At 43.3% G+C, this 17,247-nt stretch overlaps 1 protein-coding gene across 2 annotated transcripts in view; it reads left to right on the forward strand.

The window, feature by feature from the left end:
• The window catches only part of ZDHHC20 (zinc finger DHHC-type palmitoyltransferase 20), a 309,510-nt gene that overhangs the window by 236,144 nt on the left and 56,119 nt on the right, over positions 1-17,247 (forward strand). For both annotated transcript variants that reach the window (XM_069202257.1, XM_069202258.1), the window contains exons 11-12: positions 2,986-3,101; positions 13,907-13,984. In XM_069202257.1, the coding sequence (XP_069058358.1) occupies positions 2,986-3,101; positions 13,907-13,944 (154 nt within the window). In that variant the 3' untranslated portion in view covers positions 13,945-13,984. The remainder of the gene's footprint in view (positions 1-2,985; positions 3,102-13,906; positions 13,985-17,247) is intronic.

A 17,247-nucleotide genomic window follows, 5' to 3' on the forward strand; every position in this document is an offset into this window, starting at 1 on the left:
ATTCCTCTTTCAGAATATCCCTATCCTGCTGCCGAAATCAATCTTCTCCACTTTGCGGACTCTTCTTATCAGACTTGCATGGGTGGGAAAGCAGCTGAGGGTGCAGTGGCGGGTACGAACGCTGCCATATGAGATGGGTGGACCCAATGCACCCGACTTAGAGACATATTATAGAGCGACACGCTCAGGCCCTCATTACGAGTCTGGCGGTCATGAGACCGCCAGACTCGCCATGTCGGTCTCACCGCCGCGGAGCCGGTGGTGATGACCACCTTATTACGAGTTGTGGGATTTGGCTGAAGCAAAACCTAAACAACTCCGCCTGACCGCCGGCGGTGACCACCTCCAATCCAGCGGCAGGCCTCAGGCTGCCATCCGTATTACGAGGATGCACACCGCCAGGCTATCTGTTGCGCTCACCCCGCCACGAAAACCCTGGCGGTCACGCACTCAGCGACGAAAATCTCCATTCCTGTCGCCGGCACAAGCACCTCAACACATTCACACATGCACCCCCACACGTCCACACACATACAGACACGCACCCCACTCATCCACACACTTGCTACATACACCCCATTCACTCGTACACATTCACACAAACACTGGAACACGCATGCATGCACACACACACACACACACACACACCCACACAAACATGCACCCCCCCTCATTCACACGCAAATATTCACATACATTCACACACCCGCATGCACACAAAAGCACCCCTATTCACAGACATACACGCACACACACATCCCCATTCACAGGCATACATGCACACACAAGCACCACACACCCCTTTTTCCGGCGAGCTGGTCATCCGGGAGGGGATGAGTCCTGGCGGTGTTGAACCGCCATCACCACTACGCCAGCAAGACTCCACTGAGCTGTATTACGGCTCGTAATACGGTGGGCAGAGTCTTGATGGTGTGGCAGTGCTGGTGATGCACCCGCCTCTGCTCCTCTGTCAGCCAACGGAGTGGGACTTCTGCCCAGGAAGTCCATTCACAACTCCTAATATGGCGGTCAGCAGACCGCCAGCACTGGCGGTCTGGTGGCTGCAGCGGCTACGGCGGTCTTTAGAAAAGACCGCTGAAGTTGTAATGAGGGCCATAATGTTCGCACTTCCCTGGATACACGGTCTCTCTGAATTGCCTCACCTGAAGTTGGAACGAGACATGTCAGCTCCTCACCCCCTGCCATGCCAGCTGTTTCAGTCCCCCCCCCCGTCCGTAGGCACAGGCCATTGATTCTCCAAATACGACTACCCACGCATAGCACAGCCTTATGGTCGAACAGGTGCTTTCCCAGTTATATTCTCCTCATATACCGATTGATTGGTGTGCCTGGTTCCTGTTGGAGCGAGATCAAATAAGCGAGTGGCATTAGTGTGCGTGTATTGTGTAGATCAACTACTTGCACTCTGGTGTGTTGCAGATCTTATATTAATGTGACTTTGCAGCACACATTATTGCATTGGGGAAATTAGGCTGCAACCCAGATGTCCACATTGTAATGTAGTGCCATATTTGACCCCACTGATAGTATATTGTATATATCTATGGGACTCTTTTAAAGTTTAATTTGTACTGTAACTTTGTTAGTGGACACGTAACTGTCGCTTGTTTGAGTTCTTATAAATGGAAAAGCATAAATACATTTTAAGAATATATATACAGAATAATAATTCTAGAGCAGTCGAGCAGCTCAATTCTGCAATGGGTAAAGCACTTGCAAAAGAAAGTTAAAGCACCTCCACCTGTCCTATATGTAACACCATCCAGAGGGCATTGCACTATTCTCTTAATATGTTATTAAAAAAAAAAAAAGGCATGAATATTTTTTTTCGGAGTAACCGTACTGAAGTAGATGCTTCTCCCAGCGCACATGAATCTTATAGAAACCCATCTTAACCACAAATTATGCTGATATCTGCAGGCTATGCCTTCAATATAATTGTTCATATAAACGAGGAATAGGCACAACCCCTTGCTCACAGTAACAATGCAATGGTGTTATAATGGTGTTGTAATCGTGCTGTCCCATGTCAAGCCGTGAATCTAGATCTAACAACAAATAAAGCTACTGTCTGCTAAGTAGATCATTTAGAGTAATGTGTTCTCTGGAAAAGATATCCTGAAGATAGAAAACTGATGACTGAACATTTATTTCTAAAGGTTTACAATCTATTCTCCTTTAAAAGTGATGAAGTAAAGGCTTTATTTCCGGTCTAGTATCAGAAAGGCATATAATGACCAATGTGGTAGTTACTAGAACCTGTTATTGAAATGACCCATAAAAGCCTAATGGATCAGAGATCCAAGTCATGAGCTGTTTGAGTTATTGAGGCTGTAAACCAGAGTCGAGATAGCACACCAGCTCTAAACACTTAAATGAACAGACTTGTCTAGGGCTCAATGCTTATAAGAGAAACTCTTGAAGACCCCTGCTCTGATGCAATCAAAAATGGGCACACAAAAGTGCCTACAGAAATATGGAGGCTAGTGTAGATTAGGATTTCTGAAATCCCGAACAGATCTGTAAATGTTTGCTTGCCATACCCAACCAGAGTGCAGATTTTTTTGGCACAAAGACTGAATTAACAGACTCCAGTTCACATCTCTCAAAGTGTGCCTGGTAACAATCAAAATAGGAAATATGGCAAGAACGATTATTTTTTATAGACCTGATAATAGACCTGATAACCCATCAGTGAAAGTTGTATTGAATATTAAAGGGTACTTATGGGGTAGGCACGATTGTATCGTGGGTTGAACTAACTTGTACTTCTGGACATATCAATTGGTATGCAGTCCTACCAACAAGGGTGAGAAATGAGTCTCTATGACTGTCATTATTCTACCAGAATCCATTATAAAGTAGCACTGAGCATTGCTTTGATAACTTGCAGTTAAGTATTTTACCACTTGTCATGTTCAACCGCAAACTGAACCATATAATGTGTTTTGTTTATGAATTCAGTGTTGGAACCATTCAGCCTTCTTCTATAAGACCGCTCAGTGAGTCTCAAAATCGATTACTGGGGACTGAGAGCCAGTGGATTGATGGTGGATTAGAAGAAGAAAATGCTAATACAGGTATATGTATTTTATTATAGGCATTGTGTATTCTTTGGGGGTGCTATTGTTCAGGACTTCCATAGGCTTATTATTTTAAGATAGACTCTGATGTTGATGCCTTCTATTTCTGCATACCTCGATTAATATAAGGAAATATAAAAACGTACTATTGTAAGAAGGCCTCTGTAGTTGAACTTTACAGTTTTTCCACATTTTTTTTCCACTGTAATGTTTCCTTACTTTGGTGCTAATACCAGCCCCTACAAAATGTAAACAATCAATATTGCTTTCACGTGCATGCCTTTGTACTAGCACCTTCTATGAGAAGACTGAGGCAGGTCAAGCTGGAGTCTTGGAGCATGTAGATAGTAATATAACAAAGGTAAACATCAGGGCTTATTGGTAGGAGTATTAAGTGTGCAGAGAATAACCATATTGAGTGTAAATGATTATTCTTACCTACCTTTCAGCTAGTTCCAAGAGGCCATTTTCATTATCTGACACACTCCACATTACATTCTGACCTAAGCAATCTAATCAACATTGTACATGCTAATTGCTAATTGATACGGACCAGAGTCTTCGATATCTCACACTCTACGTAACCACTCTGAACAGAGCCTCCAATAGAACCAAAGCACTCTTCAAGGAAGACCAGCATTGTCAAACCCCTGTCAGATACTCCTGCCCAACATTCATTTGACAGGTTCAGTATCTTCAATCGCTACATCTTTGAGAACAAAAACAAAATCAGAATCCCTATCAGCGGCACCAGATTTCTATTGTGCCTGTAATTTCCACTTACACTACCTCCAAATAAACAGCCTTCAATCTCTAGTCTCACAGTGACCTCAATGACATCAACTTACTCAAGACCAGCCAAACACTAATCCACACACTGGAAACCTGTATGGGCTTCTTTGACATACAGTGATTTAACTCATTGCATAATTTGTAAAAGAATGAGTGCTGGTGCCCAAAGCTCTGCTCAGAAACCCGTAGCTGGAGGTGGTGCAATTAAATTTCAGCTAACCCAATTTCAATGCTGAGAAGTCTTAAATCCACTTCATGCTTCTTTATTCCACTAGCAAACATTTTCTGCCCCTTTATCTTACTCTTGTAGGTTCCTGCTTTCTACCTTTATGATGGTTTTAATATCTTTCTCTCTCTGAGTCGTTCCACTTTGTTTTTCCCTCTTTTGTTCTCTATAAAGGTCTGATGCAGAAAAATAAGTGCCAGTCCCCAAAAATGAGGCAACCTCGGCTCAAATTAAGCACTGGTTAAACTTCTATCTATAAGATTTCCAAAACTACCAGTCTCCTGGAGAGTCTTTAGTGACCCATCCTCTCGGCATTGGTTTACAACTTATACATGGAACGACTAGTGACCTTGCTCATCAACAACAGCATCAAAATCCATCAATACACTAACGACACACAACTTGAAAATCTCCACTGCTCATGATATTCGGCATCTTTTTTCTTTTTCTTTTTCCTTTGAGTTCAGAGTCTTTATGCATTTGAATATCAAAAAGAAACACATTGCATAATCAAATCACAAATCCCAACAGTTCTTTGGAAGGACCGATAAGGGCACTTTCATTCTGTGCTGAGACATCTGCCCAGAAGCAGGCCCATAGAGGGCACTATCTTACCTAATATCCACAAAGCACCCCCGGATAAAACGCAGGAGGGTCACGAATAAGGGAAGACGTCATATATACACCTGCCTAATCGGCCACTCCGAAAGCCTTCACATATGCAATCAATGGGGCCCGGCCATCGGACCCACTCATTCAAGGGCTCCTAGCGATGTCACCTACATTAGCCCTACGGGCACAAAGGGCCGACAAGGGCTCTAATACTTATCTACTGCACGATGTTCAACTCCCAGGGGCGTGTTTAACTAAAAGCCTTCCCGCCCACATGAGCGGTAGTCAAAACATGCATCGGCAAGAAAACAGCACACCAGGTATATCAGTCTCCGGCACAGCAAGACAGGAGCTAAACTACTTTCTAGAACACTATCATTAAATGGAAGGAAATTCCACATACTACGAACAGCATCCAGCACAAATAATAGAGACGACGAACTTCAGGCGCGATCACCTCATGGTAGAGCGGGACGTTAAACAGCTACAATCCCCACCAAAATCAACTATTTAGTAGGCCATCATCTAGTTCTCCTTGGGATCACGTAAGCTACTCCTTGCATCAACCAGAAAAACTGCAATGGCAGGTATAGTCATGCGCAGCAAGTCACAAACTGGCATTCATCCCGCATTACACCCCACACGGGGCCCACGACATACTAAACAGAGGGAACCTTCTACGATTGTTTCAGTGTATTCCAGCACTGGAAATAATAACTTCTGATGAAATCACCACTGTAAATTTTGCAAAGATAGCACGGAAAAGTGCCACAATAATTACATGGCAAAAGTGTGGATCTCATCTATGCCCTTCTGAACGAATCAAAGACATTTGAGGACTGGGGGATTTAACTCTTAAAATCACACCCACCAAAATACCCCCACATGTTATGTCTGCAAGTGACATCTAGGTCACAGATCATTTCTAAAAGGGGCATGGGGTGCCACCCACGACTGGTTGGCAAGTGCCTTAAAAGCTTCAAACCCCCCGGAAGTAATAGTTGCTCATACTCAAAGAACGGTGACTTGTACAACAACTAGTCACGAAAACGATATTCAGAGTCAGCAGAACTCTTCTCACAGAGAGGGATCCATGAGGCGCATCCTTAGCCTCCTTCATGTACAAGAGCAGCCTCGGACGTTATTTGGTTAGCTCACTATAACTTCATGGAACGTGGCAGGTCTGAAGACTGTGCTGAATAGCAAATCCGCATTGGCCTCCCTGCAAGGAAGCAACATTACATTATTTGTCTCCAGGAAACGTGGGCACCCACTCCAACAGTTTTACATGGTTTCTACAAACTTTTTAAGCCTGCAGTAAAACCTAGCCCTATTTGGCTGACCGTCGGGAGGCCACTCAGTCTTCATTAAAAAAAATGGCAGGAACAAAGCTGTGCCCCTTGCACAGCATTATCAGGCCCTGCAAGTGGCATCACTCTCAGGGCTCTTCTGAGCAATTGCTACCAAAACATACACTTCACACGAAGTTCTCTTGACAGGTGATTTTAACATGAAGGATCTGGGAACCAATGGTGGGGCTGTCCGAAACTCCAAGGCACAAGATGAAATAAATAACCTGCACCTACAAGCCAGTTTCAGCTGAACAAGTATTTAAGGCAACCGCAGCTGAATCATGGCTTCCTGGTCATTCAGCGTCATCTCGACAATAGACTACATGTTCCTGTCTGAAACTTTAGCTAATGGTCTTACGCACTTGTAGATACATGATAGAAGAGAAAGTAATCACAATCCCCTGACGCTGACCATGAACATGGGAGTACATGCAGCAGAGAAACGCCGGACAGTGGGATTCTCTATGCATATAGAAGTATCAAAGCTAATCACAAGGCTGAAATGGAAGACCGTAGATATCACACCAGTGACCAGATGGCTCCTTAAGGTCACAACGGACCCTAAAAGTGCGTCCAATGATCTGGATTCCGGATAGAGCAGCCTTCTATCTGACCTCATGGACACCCTGCAAGGATCTGGGGCCTGTGCAGCCCCCACAAAGACAGCAGAGATGGAGCAGAATATACGGCTGCAAAAACCCCCATTGTAAATTCACAAAAAGTGCTTAGAAGGGCTTGGCGCGACCGCAAATTCCAAGGCACAATAAAAACTGCACTGCACCTTAGCCAAATACGCGAGGCACATAAAAAAGTGGTTTGGAAATTTGGAAAACAACAAATGGTCAAAGGTCCATGAAATGCTACAGGAAAGAGGCTTAACCCGTTTCTGGAACTATATTAATAAATTAAAATCACCATACCACACCAGAGAACAATGTGTTCCGGAAGGAGTCTGGGTAACATACGTAGTAGCGATATGCGCAAGAAACTCAACTGCCCCAGCAGACCTGGAAAATAAAAGGGCCATCCTGCTGACCCAGAATCAGTCTGATTTCACAAACCTGTTTCAGGTTGGCAAACTAATTAAGGAAATGAAAAATTATGGGGCACCAGGACCAAACTGGCTCCCTGCTGGAATTTTCAAATGTGCAACAGAGGACTGGGCTAAGCTACTTACACCTCTTTGCAATCCAGCTTTTCTCACCTCCCAAATACCTGCAGCCTGGAGGGGCTTGATTCTGTGCCCAATCTTTAAAAGAGGAGATCCAACAGAGCCATCCAACTACCAACTGATAGCTTTGCTGGACCTAGAGGCGAAAGCCTATGCATGGTTATTACTCAAGGAATTACAAGATTGGGTACAGGACAATAACATACTCACTTTGTTTCAAACAGGCTTTCAAGCAGCAGCATCAACCAGGGACAATATTACATCTCTTGCCGTATTGAGACATCAAGTAGCCTTCTCTCTTCTATTTTATCATCTACAGAGCCGCTTTTACTAAAGTCGATCGATCAACGTTACGAAGTAAACTAAGCATGTGGGGCATTTCTCCCACCCTCCTATGGGCAATAGTTTCTCTCTATTAAAAAACAATGGTCAGTGTTAAAACCGGGCCTTATGCCGCTACTCCTAGAATTCTCACCCAGGGCGGTCTGAAACAAGGCTGTGTACTTAACCCGTTGCTCTTCAATTTATACACAGCAGATATGGGAAGAGCCTTAGCAAATAGCAGTCCAGTGCCCCCCAAGACTTGGCCACACAACTTTATACATACTACAATATGCCAATGACACTGTTATAATGGACCTTACGAAAATGGGTCTGCGGCGTGTATTAAACAGTCTCCACACTTAAAATGTATTGAACTTTCTCAAGATCAACCAAGATAAGACCAAGGTCATAATATATGGGTGTTACAAGAAAAGGTAAGTACTAATGTGAGACATAGGGGAAAATATTATTAAAACGACAGAGAGATACAAATACCTGTGGGTCTGCTTCACTGAAACATCAAAGCCCACAGGGCACAAAGTGTCAATAAAAAAAAAAAAAAAAGCAGCAGAAATAACGTATGGGCTTGCAAGCATGCACAAAAAACTAAGTGGCTCTGCAGCTCCAATGGTGAAAGTTACAAAGACCTGTGTATTACTGGAACTTCACTATGGGCACTGTGAAACTTCTCTGGATCACCTACAGGCCTTGGGTTATAAGAAGGTGTTCCAGTTACCCATATACTTGTGAAAATCCGGAATTTGTTTCAAATATGGACTGACAAGCCAACGAATAGTCTGTGCGTCAGATATTCTAAAATATTACATTCGCTCTCTTAGAGCATCAGCAAATTCATTGAAAGGCTGCCTGAAAGGAACTTTAGAGAGGCCTGGAACCCCTCCAAATAGAAGTAGCAGCCTTAGCGCTTGAGTCTGTTAATTTTTCATCATGGAAAAGGGTAATCAATAAACAGGTGCGTCTTGTATCATTCCACCAATATATTGCCTCTCTTCGGGCCTCAGACATCTTGCGCCCACTAAATTTGTCCTAGCTGGTGGGAAGACCCCAGCCCTACCTCTCAAAGACTATTACTCCTTGTTCACGTAAAGACATCATGTGCCTGCGCCTGCAAGCCATACCCATGGCAGACTTCAAGCCAGCCTGATCCCAGCCTGGAAAGAGAGGGGCTTGCAGGCTGTGTGACTTAGCAAGGAATCTTGGCTCCGTCTACTGTGTTGCTGCCCTGCCTTGACGCCGCTATATCACCACTGCTGAAGCCATTTTTTAGGTCGAGCATAGCAGCGTGCAAGCGCTGCCTTCCCGACGTGTTGGCATGTACCTGGTCGTTGAACCACGCCCACTGTACGCCCATCATTATCACTCTTTAATGGCCTTGCCTTTCAAAAATCCTTTCTTTTCGTTGGTAAATGCTTTGTTTGTCCTTCCTTAGGGCGGTTTTGTTACCGCCTTGACTATCGCCCGTTATACTGTATGGCTAATTGCACTTTTGCTGATATGTTTGACTGCGAGCGAACTTCTTTTTCCTTTTGTGTCTCTTCACACTTATGCTCATGGCGGCCGTCTGCACGCTTATTTGAAACTGTTACTTTAATTATTTATTAGTTGTTCACTGATCATGTCTTTGATGTGTGTTGTACTTATTTCTCTTTTATGCCCTTTCTTCGTCTCACAACAGCCTCGGTTTTTAAGGCACGGACCGATCAGCCTGTGTTTTTGGAATATTTCATTCTGAGCAGCTCATGTTTTTGTTTTTCACTATTGGGGTACTACGGTACTGCTTAGAAACGGCACACAAACCAAAATCCTCCCCAGCTATCAGGAGCAAAGGGGCTGAGCCGGCCCCTGGTTTCAATCGCTTTCAGAAACCCCTCCAAAGGGGAAAAGAGGTTTAACAAAAATAATCCCCATCTGTCCTTCCAGTGAAGTTTCTGCTGCTTGCCAGCAGCCCGTAAATATCGCCTTTCGTGTGAGCGTTTTACATTAGTTGCTAGTTCTGATCTGCCTTGTTCATGCTCCTTGCAGAAAGCACATTAACCTTCTGCGCTACCATCAAGACATACTTGTAGCACTCAGTACACTGGAGGAAAAACATCCCTGTCCTATTATCAAATAAACCCTTTTTCTGTTGATCAGATTGGGACTGGTTACCTTTCCCTTGTGAACTGTTTTGGTTGCCTGTCGACAACTCCCTTTTTTTAAAAAGTTTTATTTCCCACCCTCTTTCTTCGATTGCGGACCCTGTCAACCCTTTAAGTGAAAAAACACACACACCACCACCACCCTCCTCCTCTTTTCTCCTACTCTTTCCTCCTCCTACTACTACTACTATTGTGTACCCGGGTGCTGAGCCAGTGGTCTGCCTCCTTAGCAAGCCCCTTTGGGTCAGTGAGCTTACTGTCTACTAGGTGTTGGCAGAGCTCTGGAAATTAATTCCTGAACATGTGCTCCCATGCAAATAAATTATACAGCCCTTGGTAAGTGCTCACATCACTGCCCTTCTCCCAGCCATCCATTTCCTTACAAAACAAATACACATAATCCACCCAGGACTGTTGGGGTACATCTGGCTGCCCTTAAACCTCTGCCTATCCTTCTCTTGGGTGAGACCATGCTTCTTGATAAGCACCCCTCACTGCGTTAGGAATGTGCTTCCAGAGACTGGCCTGCCAGTCCTCCACAGGGACCCTGTGCATATCTAGGGTAACCTCGTAGGCCTCAAAGTACTTATCTATTTAATCACCCACAATAACATTAAGCACCAGGTTCTTGGGGATGTGGACGCTCCTCTCCACTATGTACTGGGATATTCTTGCCCCCATTGCTGCTAGTTTCTGAGGCTTGTTTTTCTTTTCTATCCAGCTCCTCAGACTCATTTCATGAGCCATCAATGTCTTTCTCTCATCCAAAGCCAGTTTCATCTCCTTTAGAACCCAAGTGCTCTCCTCTCTTCAGCAGCTTCCTCTGCAGCCCTCTTTGCAGCAGCCTTTTCCTTGGCCACTTCCATTTTAAGCTTGACCTGCTGCAGCTAGAGATCCCTTTCTGCTTTCCTGTCTGTCAGTTCCTCTGGGAACAGAATGAGGGCTGAGATACTGCTACCAAACCTGGATGTGGATGGGGGCCCCCTCACCCCTGTGAGCCTCCCCTCTTTCCTCTGGGGCCACATTCCGGGGCTGTCATCCTCTCCTGCAATCTCTTCCTCCTCTGGGTCCTCCTTAAAAACCACCTCCTTCTCCTGTGCTATAGCCTATAATTGGTGGGTCTCCCACCACGACCTGAGGGCTTTCTGTAGCTTCTTCTTGAAGCCCTTGGTTGATTGAATCATGCTCTCCCTGCAGATCCTTTGAGCTCAGCCACAGTGCAAGTCTCCAAGGTGTTGAGCTCAAACTCAATGCTTGCAGTAGGCATAGTCCTAGGTGCACAGTCAGGTGGAGTAGAAGTGAATTTGTAAAAAGCAAAAGGCCAATCAAAGAGAATTTAAAAAGAGGTTGAATCCGGTATCAAGTTACTTATATGGGATTTTAATAGTACACAAAATTACTGAATGGCACTGCACAAATGCTAGTACTGAACCAACTGCTGCCACCAAAGTGAATAATTGGGGCATTGGTTGGAGTGTCAAACACATTGGAACAGATGCAGCTTGATCCATCGCAAAGCAAGTCCTCGAATAGTCAGCCCCAGACCAGAGGCTTCATTGAAACAGACGCAGCAGGCCACACCTTGATTTCCAAACTTGCATCAGTTACACAATGGCAGTTTCAGCAGCTGTAACCCAGTGCAACACAAGTCTCAGCAACGCAGCCCCTGAATGGTGGCTTTAACAAAAAGACTCAGCGCAGCACAGCTCAGCGCCAGCATCGCTGCTCCTGAAGAGTGGCTTTGACAGCACCAGCCTAGCATGAAGCAATTTTATTTAGGACCACGCATTGTAGCTTCTGCTTGACAGCCACTCAGCACAGTGTGGCACAGGCTGATGCAGACTTCGCATCTTAGCTCCAAGGGCACAAAGTACAGGTTAAGCTAGTTCACTCTGATATGGACTGTGATTTTTGCTTGAGTAGGGTTTCACCCCCTCATCTGATAACCCAATTGTTCACAGTAGGGTACTGTTTTTTTCTTGCTTTTTGATGGGTTCATGATTTGGATCCATGTACATTTGTCTTTATGACTGCTCTACTTTGTCTTTATATTGTCTCATCCAAACAACTGATGCATTTCAAAATCATGGTTTTTGTCTGTAGATCCAGCATTTCTTTAATTGTCTCGTGTTAGTTTTCCAAATGTGGGAGTATTTGCCTTTCAATACTCTTTCTGTTTCCGTGATCTACCAAAGAGTGGAAAGGAGAGGGGCTGCAGTGCCTGTTTTGTTTTTTAATAGTATTTTGAGTTTTGCTGTGGCTGGACAATTTTTGTTGCATAAGCTGCTGTCTAGGAGGGCAGGGCGGCCCAAAACAGACAGCTGTCCTGTTGCATCATTAAAAAAATATATCTACATTTAGTGTTCTGGGAGATATTGTGACCACATTGCTAGAGCACTGTCTGCTTATTTGGCAGTGTCCAGGAATGTTACTAAGTGTGATGTGGGTTTGCCTGTAATGAGGGATTTAGTAATGGGTGGGCCTTTGTGTAGAGGATTTCTGATTATATTATCTCCTCAAAGCCACCTCCATTGGTAGTGTATTGCTTTGGCACCACATTATGAGATGAGAACTGTGCAAGTAGACTTATCCATCAGAATAATGATTTTCTTACCATTGGCAATGGTCTTTCAATTGAATATTCTATTTGCAGGTTCTTCACCGACCTGCCTGTCTTCCCGTTCTAAAGAGTAGTCTTGCATGTTTAGTATTGTTCCAAGTTGGTTTGCTGAACTGCCTTTCTGCCAGAGTCTGCCTCATCTTTGCTTCTTAGGGCTTTGAAAAAAGATTGGAATTGACTTCAGAATGTCATGGACGTGCCATATACAGCTCATGGATGTCACATCCAGTAAGGCAGGGAAGTTGATCTGGAGCGATGGTACCACTTACTGGGAGAGATGTTTCAACTCCTCCGGATATACGCTGGCGCTTGGTGGAGATTCAATGGGTGAAACATCTGCAGGTAGATGGTGCATCCTCCAGAAATAATATTATCAAAGGTAAGTAACTTATTCATCACTAAATCCGGTATTAAGAGGATAGTAAGATACATTCACACAGGCTATGAGCTAGCAAATTAACAACTCCGACAGGAGTACATTCCATACGGAAGGCCTGTCTTTCTTTGGTAATGTACCTCTAAAGGATTATGTAATCAGCCACATAGAAATGTATCCATGCTATTACCTATAAGCATGGCATGGGTATCCATGCACAATGGGAAGCAATATTGATGTAATAATCATTGAACAGCTTGTGAATCTAGTATGCTTCTTCTAAAAGAGCAAAACTGTTATATAAAACTGTAGTTTTGCAGGAAATAGTTGGGAGCTCACAGCCTCTCACTCCAGCATGCAGTGCGCCCCCTTGCAGTATGGTAAATGCAGTAAATATTTGCGCTTACTTCATTTGTAGTCTGTAGTTTTTCACCTTAGTTGGTGCAGCTAGTGCTGTGTACCTCTAGCTGTGTTTCGGGATTTAGCCCTTCATTGGTAGAGGGCAGCAGGCGTTTTCTGGGGTTGCTGGAAATGCTGCCAAAGTCCTCTCAGGTCTCAGTACCACTCACTGGCACACAGGTGCATCATCCAAAGCTCATCAGCTTGCGGCTCAAATGAGTCTTTTTAAACAGGAAACAGTTGGAAGAACACTGCCTTACACTCCAGTATGCAGTTTGCCCCATTGCATTATAGTAAATGCAGTAGTTTTGCAGTTTGTCTACCATAGATTCAGGTGCAGACCACCCTACTTCACAGTGGGGTAGGAGGAAAGCAAAGAAACCGAAGTAATTTACTATGTATATAGTTACACACATCTCTCGTATACAACAATGCAATGGGGGAAATTAAAATCTTGGGATGGGCGTGAGATGTAGAGGCTTTCAGGCTTCAGGTAAATGTCCTAATCTTTCTTTGCACTCCTTGCTGAATTATGTGAAAAAGCATTGCAACCCCAGCAATTAGAACATTTATAATTGGCATATCAACCTATAATAGATGCAGTCTTCAAAAATTACACTTAAAGCCTCATAACATTGTGTTCTTAAGAAATGTAAGAGAAGGAAGTCAGGAAGCAATTGCTATGTGACAAATACTATGAACTCAAAAAGAGCCTTTGTGTAGTTCTCCAATTCTGTAAATCATACGTCTGCGTGGTACTTTGCATTTCAGATGAAAGAAAACAGGTCATAGTGTCAATGGAAAGTTGATCACCCTCACAGATGAATTATCATCTTAACTGGAGAAAAGGTAAGTTGACGAGTAAATTCACACCTTGCTTGCAGTGTGCCAAGTTATACGTTCTTAATGTAAATGTGTTTATTGAAGTCCTGTATTTCTAATAGTTAAGAGTAATTGTCTTCCAGTAGTCTCATGCTCCAGCCATTGCCAAAAACTGCATTCTCAAAGAGCACCAGCTGTGGAAGTAGAGGATATAATTTGAAGATGTTAAAGGGAGTCTGTGAAGCCAAATGGCAAACACCATGCTTTGCTACAGCTCATAAATTCGTCACAACTCTTAAATGTAACATTTAAGAAATTGATTAGAAATGCCCCTTGTGTGTTGAGGATTTCAAAATCAGTAATTTGTAGTAATCTTTAAAACTATGCTTGCTAGCTCAACTCCCTGAAGGGCATTCTATGTAGAGACTGGTGATAGATGACAACATAGAATAGAGTGAGCGCTACAGACATTGTTTATTTGTTCCCTGAGAGATGAGGCAACTGATCTTCTCTACGTAAAATGTATTCAGTCCTCCATGATTGAGGTCATTCTCATACCTATGTCTGGATGTAGTGTTTTATGTGTTTGGTCCAACTTGTGGTGTGTGTAGAGCCCACAAGCCAGTGCAGTTTAAAACGTGTCTTCAGCAAAGACTTTGCTTGCAGCACACAGCCTTTTCATACCCCGTCTCAGGTATGATGAGGGCCATTCAGTCTCTACTGTCTTTTGTAACAGTTCCTCAGAGAGTCCATAGGATTTTCAACCGTTCTGGGTTCTGGCTGCATTAGCCATTTTCACAGAGCGCTTACTGAACACCCAACATGACCTAAACTGGTTTGAAAGCCCGGGTGGTCTGCTTGTAGGTAGCCGATCACCACTACAGATTTCTGATCTGCATTAGGCCACACCTACATCCTAGGGTCATTTGAAGGTATTCTCTGTTTATGCTGTGCTGAGGACTACCTGTAAACCACAGAGACCACACTCCGCCTATGGTGCCTCCCTGGAAATATATACATTTTACTGACCAGATTTTAATGCCCTTCTACTCCTTGGTGAAAACAAGGGATGAAACTCTTGGTACAGTGTTGTGTTTTTTTAACCTAGCCGGGCCAATAGTTTGGCCCAAGCTCCTTGCCAGTACCCCTAGTTTTAGAAAAATGCTGACCCCCATAAGCCACTAAGTTGTATTGCTGTGAACTTGTAGAGAAGCTTTGTTGTACTAGAACAGAGGAACGTTTGACCATCAACAAGACCCTGTAAAGTGCTGTTTTCCTGAACCTTCAGAACAGTTGAAGGCCTTTGGTGCTGTGACTTGTTCCAAAAGTAGAGGAAGCTGGACTGCTTTGTAATTAGAGTGCAGCTGAACCCTAACCAGGAAGATGGAGGGGTCGATCTGGCTGCATTATGCATTTTATTCTACTCTAAAAAGTGAGCCATCCAGGAGTGATGAAGACCTTGCTGCACCTCTGCTCAGAAATCCCCAAAGACCTTTGTTTTGTAAGACGCTCAGTAGACCTGTGTAGAACTTTCTATGATTGTGACTGTGGTTGTCATGTGTTTGCTAGTACTGCATGATACCATTCATGCACTTCGTAAAACCCTGTAATCATCTTATTTCGAACCTTGACTCCAGCTTCGGCCTGGGCAAAAATGAAGTTGTACAAACAAAATTCCAGTATTTTGTATTAAAATTAGTACAATCTTTTATTACAACATTTTGCATACCTTTCAGTCATGAGAGTTTTGATCACCTGTGATATATTTTTTCAAGACATTTTCATGTCACACCAGTCTTCTGCTGGTGCCTTGTTTGATATTTTTACTTGAAGCACAAGCTTGTGTGAAAAGTGATGCATGGTACCAGCAAACCACATTTCAGCCTATTATTGTACTTTTGGGTAATTTTGCAATACATCCATAACATGTTTTAAAATTTGATGAAAAAAGACACAATTTCACACGCCATGTTCAAGATCTTAAGCTAGTGTCTTATTAGTGGAACTGGTTGACAAAATTGTTGAACTATTTGAATAATCTTTATAGTTCTTCTTGTTCCAGAAATGATCACTTTTATATGCTCACTTGAAATCTAATCCTAAATCCAATTTCCCCAGTTGCTGCTCCTATGGGGTGGATCTAATAGATGCCAGGAGTGCCGGCCTATCCAAAAATGTTGACTGGACCAGCCGTTTACACATATAGACACTCCTAAAGTTTGACACTGCCGTAGGATATGCTAAACCAACACATCACCTCCTGCATGCCATAAAACAGGGTCGGATGTGGACTTAATCACATTTCGGGTAAAGATCTACTAGCACGAGTAGAGTCATTTTATTTTATCATGTCCCAAAATGTCATGCAGATGATGAAGGATCTTATGCCAGTGAGGTACTTTATATGGCACCCTATTTAATGGTTTCACAAACTCACAATGCAGCCATTTAATTATAATATTGTACTACATTTGGGTGCCTCATAATGTGTGGAGAGATATGGGTGTAAATGTTTAAAGAAATTAGCATTGGCAAGGCCAAATAGGTCTTGCAATGCGTGAGCTCTAAGCTATTGGTGCTGTCAATATGAATGTTTTTAGCCGTATTTGGTCCCCTAATTAATGTTAATGTGACAATGTTAGTGTGTTCATATGACAGTGCCCACGAGCAAAAAACAAAAGAAAACATGTGTAAAGTGAGAAAAGAAGACTTTGCAACATAAAAGAAAGTTAACAATAGAAAATAAATCTTTGTAATTTTGTTTGTCCTGCTGGATACATTTTTTGCCAGTGACGCGCCATCTGTTTGCATGACTCTGAACGTTAAAAAAAAAACAAAATAGTACCTCAGTCACATTGGGAGCAGCAGACTGGCACTGATTAAGTTTGACCTGTTTCTATAAAATCCACGAGTAAATCACAGTCAATGCAAGAGAAAGGCGCGCATAGTGAGAAAAAATAGCACTGTTACTCAGGCCCAGGGTATACAGTGGGGAGTAATTGTTGGACATGCACGTTTACTTACATAGAGCTGCATTAAAAAAACAACAAAAACTGACCTTAATAGACCATGCTCTTTGGTTTAGAAACAAAAACATATGTATAACAATGGGCACATACATGGCTTACACTTAAAGCAGTGGGTCCCCTACAAACTTCCTACATGACGCTCTGATCCAAATAAAACAATGGCCAACACTTTTTTCTGGCAGCTGGAATCAAAAATAAACCACGCTTGTCACTCGATAAGTCCTATGAAATAACCAAACCGCAGAACAAGTAAATGAACTA

The sequence above is a fragment of the Pleurodeles waltl genome, chromosome 8 (assembly GCF_031143425.1).
Source record: "Pleurodeles waltl isolate 20211129_DDA chromosome 8, aPleWal1.hap1.20221129, whole genome shotgun sequence".
Taxonomy (NCBI): Eukaryota; Metazoa; Chordata; class Amphibia; order Caudata; family Salamandridae; genus Pleurodeles; species Pleurodeles waltl.